Source organism: Xiphophorus hellerii, chromosome 19, assembly GCF_003331165.1.
Source record: "Xiphophorus hellerii strain 12219 chromosome 19, Xiphophorus_hellerii-4.1, whole genome shotgun sequence".
Taxonomy (NCBI): domain Eukaryota; kingdom Metazoa; phylum Chordata; class Actinopteri; order Cyprinodontiformes; family Poeciliidae; genus Xiphophorus; species Xiphophorus hellerii.
Genome location: NC_045690.1, coordinates 5,902,949 through 5,908,948, shown reverse-complemented (window position 1 = coordinate 5,908,948; position 6,000 = coordinate 5,902,949). Strand labels below are relative to the sequence as shown.

Here is a 6,000-nt window from a genome sequence, read left to right as displayed (position 1 = left end):
TTCCTTCTTGCAATGGCCCTAAAACACAGCCATGCAAATCCAGCTTTGGAAGTAACTTTTCAATAGCAGCTTGTTTTTAGTAATTAATTCCTTAATATTGATGAAAAGGTTCTGGTTCTACTGGTAGATTATTTGAAAGAAATGTCTTGTTATAAGTGAAATGATCTGCAATATCTTGCTGAGAAGTTACTTGTAAGTTAGTTTAACTATATTTTAAACTTACTAAGATATTTGAACTAGAAACTAGACAAAAATACTTGGTAAGATTTTGTGTTTTTGCAGTGTAAACAGTCTGCACTTCTAAATGTTCTGAGAGATTAGAGGTAATTTTCATCTAAGGAGGGAAAAGATTAGACGTACAACACCAGTAGGAGCAAAGTTATAAAAACATTTTTTTGTTTTAAATATGCCGTTTAAGGGCGAGTGTGTCTGCATCTGCAGCTTCGCCCGTTTTGTGCTTGTTGGAGAAAAACGAACCGAAAGCGACCATAAAAAATATAAAAGCAGACAGAAATGGTGTGCAAGATTCCTTTGTCCTTCTCTAATACCAAATAATACTCATTGTCATCGACAGCATCATCATTATCACCACAGTTTTAAATAATAAAACAGTAAAAACTTAGAAAACAAAAATATTTTCTTCATAAGACTCAACAGAGACAAAAAAAGCTGCAACACTGGGCTGACTGAGTCTAGGTGCACAGAGAGGACCACAACACCGAACTCAGTACAAACGTCTCTTCACTTCCAGTCCGAGTTTCCTCCTTTCCTTAAATTAATCACAACGTTTCAGTCTTCCCCGTTTCCTTTTGCTGTCCAGCAGACTTAAATGTTGCCGCAACGTCTCTGCAACAGAAACATTGAGAGAACATTCCCCGGTCCTCGTGTCTGTGCATCTGCGCGTCCGTCCTCCGTCTGCCGCGTCTTCGTCCGCCTGGCGGGACGGGATTAGGATGTACTGATTCTGCCGATTTCATGTCTGATGGCTGCAAGAAACGAAGCGGAGAGAAACTGAAGCAGCTTTTCTGACTGTCAGGTTGGACGAGTTTGATAGAAATCAAACTGCAGCGTTGGAGACGGTACACTGCAAAAACAGAAAGTCTTACCAGGTAATTTCATTCTAGTTTCTAATGCAACTAGCCTAGTGTACTTGAAATAAGACAAAAACTATCATGGTGAACTGGAAACATTGTGGAAAGGCAAAAGAAAGGAATAAATGTTCACCCAAAAATGCAGAAATCTTTAGATTAATTTCAGAAATTTTCTAGAAAAAAAAGAGAAAGGTTTTGAGTTTGAAAAGTTGAAAATTTGCTCGAAAAAAACCTCCAATTTTGAATTTTTTTTTAAATAACAAAAACCCCAAATTTGAGATGAACATCAGAAACTTTCTATAAAAAACATGAACATTTTAGTTTTAAATATAAAATAAAAATCCCTTAAATTTTAAAATTAACACCAAAAATTTTCACTAAAGAAACTCAGAAATATGAGTTTGAAAAGTTGAAAATTTTCTAGGAAAAAATCCCTAAAATTCTGAGATTTATCTTGGAAATTGTCTACAAAGAAAAAGGAAAAAAAAGAAGAAATTTCTGAGTTTGAAAAGCAGAAAATTTGCTAAAGGAAACAGAATTTTTGAGGTTAATCTCAAAGCATTTTTGTTGTTACAAAAAAATTTCTTTTTTGAAATTTCTGAGTCAAAAGTTGTGACTTTTGGAAAACTCCATTTTCAAATGTTGAACATTTTCGACTTTGGAAACTCATAAATTTTTAATTTTTTTAAATAGAAAATTTTGAAGATTTATCTCAAGAGTTCTGTGTTTTTTCTAGCAAACCTTTGACTTTTCAAACTCAGAAATGTCCAAGTTTTCTAGAAAATCTGAGTTTCTTGGTGAAAATTTACTCCTTTTTTCTAATAAAAACCCTAATGTGTTGTGTTACAAAACTAACTTAAAAGTAACTTTTCAGGAAGATACAGAAACTTGTTTTAAGCAAATAATTTCTTAATATTGATAAAAACATACTAGTTGATCTGATTATTTTACTTGTGCCAAAAATTTTTTTATATGTGAAATAATCTGCCAGTGCAACTTGTACATTTTAAAATATTTTTTTACCAATATTAAGTAAAAAAAAAAAAAAACAAGCTCCTTTGTCTTGATGAAAAGTTACTTCTAAGTTAGTTTTGTCTTATTTCAAGTGTACTGCGATAATTGGACTAAAAAAGTGGACCAAAAATACTTGGTAAGAGTTTGTGTTTTTGCAGTGTAAAGATTTTCGCGGTCTCTGCGTTGCTCACCGTTAATGATCTCATCTTTCACCTTGTGCAGCTCGCGCACAACTTCATCCAAAATTTCCTACAAAACAAACAAACAAACAAAATCTACGTGTGAGCTCATTTTCCACATCCCCCAGTAAACCCAGTTGATCAGAATCCCAGTTGATTCTGATCGGATCACCTGTTTCATCCTGTCGAATTCTGTGTCGGCTTCACCGGTGCTGCCGATGGGTCTCACTCTGAAACACAAAGCGACACCAGGCAGAATTTACTCTCCGCCGTTAACTCGTTACCTGGACGGTTTCATTTTCAGGATAAGTTCAACCTGCTCACCTGGACACCAGCGAGGATTTCTCCGCAGAGTTGGACCGCTCCCACGGCTTCTTCAGAGCATCTGTTGAAATTTGAATAAACTAAATTAGCATCGGAACAATTACCGATTGTAAAATAAATATACGTTTTTTTAAAAGGTCCAAAACTACACTGAGAACTGTAACATGGTGGCGTCATAAAAAACAACTTTATTTCCAAGCTAATATTCTCTTTTCTTTATTATTAGTTCAAAACATTCAAGAAATTATTATAAGCAAATATAAAACTTTTATGTTTGTATATAGGTGTGTGCACTGCAAAAACAGGAAATCTGTTTTTGCAGATTACCTAGTATTTTTGGTTAATTTTAATGTAAGTATTTTAGTTCACTTGAAATATGATAAAATTAACAGTCCAAGTAACTTTTCAGCAAGAAATAAGAGATAATTGTAAGTAAATAATTCCTTAATATTGATAAAAAATAACTAGATTATTTTCACTTGTAGGAAGGCATTTTTCCACATTGTAAATGAAATAATCTGCCAAAGGAAACTGGTTGTTTTTCATCAACATTAAGGAATTATCGACTCAAAACAAGCTAGAAAACCTATTTGTAAGTTATTTGCACTATATAAATCATAAACACTTGGTAAAACGTTGTGTTTTTGCAGTGCGTGCATAAACAATCTCACACAGAAGTGCACAGTTGGTGAAAGCATGTAAATAATAATCAGGGATGAAGGCATTCCCCGCTCAGGTTGATTCTGAACGACTCTGCTCTGGTTTTGTTGGCTGTGCGATGGAAGCAGAGGAAACCAGTGCATGCTGGGAAAGAACAGAGCAAACCAGTTTTACCAGTCCATTTAATCTAGTTCCAGTTATCGTTTTTTTTATTATTTCAAATTATCCACTTCAGGCTTCATAAAAAACACTAATCAAGCCTGGCTAAGCTAACGTGAGCTACGCTAACTTTTTATTTTATGACTAATTTTATGTAATCAGGACCTTTCTAATCACGTTTCTCGTTAAATCAACTAGTTTGTTTATTAAAGATTAAATCATCTGAGGTATTAATCCAACATCTGGAAAATGTTTTCTTTACAACCTTGAGCTCAAAATATGGAACTAAGAGTGATGCATTGGATATTCATAACCCAGTTAGGCTGGATGCTGAGCGTTTTCCCGTACCTGTTGAGTTCTGCTGACCCGGCCCTCGACCACCTGAATCATCCTGTGAAAAAGTAAACATGTAATGTAAAATAAAGTTAATTAAAGTTATGAAAACGGAGAACATTTTACGGCAATAACTGGTTTAAAACAGCAACCATTTTGTAAAATGGCCGTCATTTTGGAACTCAATGGCTAAATATGACAAACATGTGACCTGAGGAGTGAGCGTGCTAAAATGTATCATCTGAACTCTTGACTATAAAGAAACTATAGATTTTTGTTAAAATGTGCCACTTACTTCGTCGGGTTTCTCTGAAGCTTTTCGTCTAAGAGAAACCAGGGAAGAACGGTTTGGACTTCAGGAATAAACAGAACCGTTTTCTACAAGCAGACTGTACTTCCTGCTTCATCAAACTGTTGATGTCTTACCTGCGAGCTAGTAAGGCATTCATCTCCTGCATAAGCCCCTCTCCGCCGCCGCCGCTGCCACCACTCGACCGGTTGGAGTCACATTTACCCCCAGAGCCGGGTGGGCTGCTCTCATCCTGGAGGAAATGTTACAACAACATGGAGGTCACCAGAGGTCACCAGAGCCACTTAGTGGAGGGAAAATGTCCCAGAACTATGTAAAATGTTGCTTCCTGTGGCCTAATTAAGCAGCTGTAGAAACTAGAAATGAATGTTTTGCATTTCTGTGGAGGAATTTCAGCTCACTCTTCTCAGTGAGGAACATCTTAAACTCAGATGAAAGGGTTTTAGAGCCTGAATGGCCTGTTTAAGGTCATCCCACAACATCTTAATCTGGATTTTTTTTTTAAAAATGCTCTTGTACTGAAAAATACTTGATATTAAATGTGACTTAATATGCTTCCTTGAACAAGTTAGTATAGATTCACAGGCTATACAAAACATGAACATTACATTTTTTGCACAAAATCATCTTAGAAAAAGAGATTTTAGTCAGTTAGCTCAGCTCAGCCTGTTTTAGAGCCTCCTGTCAATTTAAATCCCAACAAGCTTCTGGCCCCTAACTCAACATTTACACTCACATGTAAAAAGAGCTGCTAACAGATGTGCAAATATACAACTCTATGTCTTTGAAAAGCATTAGTAGAGCCTCCTGGACAAGCAACAAGAATGCAGCAAGTGGTTTCTGGTTAAGTCGACAAAAAAATGCCAGATCAATGTACATATTTAAGAGAATGGTAAAGCTTTGCTGTTTTTAAAGAAATATGAAATAGCATAACCCATGTGGATTGTTTAGTTTAGGTTTTTTTTGTAAATCCCTATTGTTTGATTTTATTCTTGAGATAAAAGGAGCAGATAAAACTTTTTTTTCTTCTTCCTGCTGCCTTTTATTTGATTGATTTGTATATTTTCCTCTACTGTATACAACTATTTTGTTTTTAATGAATTGAAACAAATAAAACTACAAAACGCTTGTCTTTTCCAGCAGCCATGGTGAAGCGCATGCAGAGGTAAAACCAGAAGGAATTCGGCTTTGGTTGCTAGGTGACCGGTTGGGCTTCTGGGGTTGCTAGGCAACAGTGCAGTACCCCTCGAATGTGACATAACAATCTGGAGGTTTTTGAAAAGGTAAATTTTTTTAGTCACCAAAAAACTTTAACTTATTGCCCAGAAACGGCTGGTTGTTTTTATAAGCAGTAGCAACAAATGGCAAAACAAAAACATTAAAAAGTGAAATCTGGATAATATGTCGACTATAAACTCATGTGTGTTTGTTAAACAGGAGCGCTCACCCTTTGCACTTTCCGTAGTTTGGCTCCAGCCAGAGCTGCAGCCAGTCCTGAAGGCTGGACCCCAGGCGGGCCCCCAGGAGGGCCCCCGCCGGTGGGCAGAGGAGGGGGCATGGGAGGAGGCACTGCCATGGGGGGCGGCGGGCCCGGCGGCGGCGGCGGCGGGGCCGGCGGACCGGCCATGGGGGCCGGGGCCGCGGCTGGAGGCGGGACCACAGAAAGCATCGCTGGGTGACCTGCAGAGACTTGGCCACCTGGACGGGGTAAAGTTACAGCTTTAGTAATGATTGACTGCGTGATGGAAGATGCTGTTTTACTGCATGAAAACTATCTGAGAAGAGCTTTAATGTCAAATATACAATCAATATGAACACTGGGAGGCTAACGGACAAAACAAAGTAACAGCAGGAAAACTTGTTTTTGTTTGGATCCTGACGGCTCAAAATATTAAAAAAACGATGGGAATATCTCTTAATTTAAGTCTTT

At 37.2% G+C, this 6,000-nt stretch overlaps 1 protein-coding gene across 1 annotated transcript in view; it reads right to left on the bottom strand.

The window, feature by feature from the left end:
• LOC116709014 (ena/VASP-like protein) overlaps positions 1-6,000 on the bottom strand; it is a 39,773-nt gene continuing 33,773 nt past the window's right edge. Inside the window, 8 exon segments of the mRNA XM_032547235.1 lie at positions 1-986; positions 2,297-2,354; positions 2,457-2,514; positions 2,609-2,669; positions 3,776-3,818; positions 4,056-4,083; positions 4,187-4,302; positions 5,518-5,768. Of these exon segments, the coding sequence (XP_032403126.1) occupies positions 949-986; positions 2,297-2,354; positions 2,457-2,514; positions 2,609-2,669; positions 3,776-3,818; positions 4,056-4,083; positions 4,187-4,302; positions 5,518-5,768 (653 nt within the window). The 3' untranslated portion in view covers positions 1-948.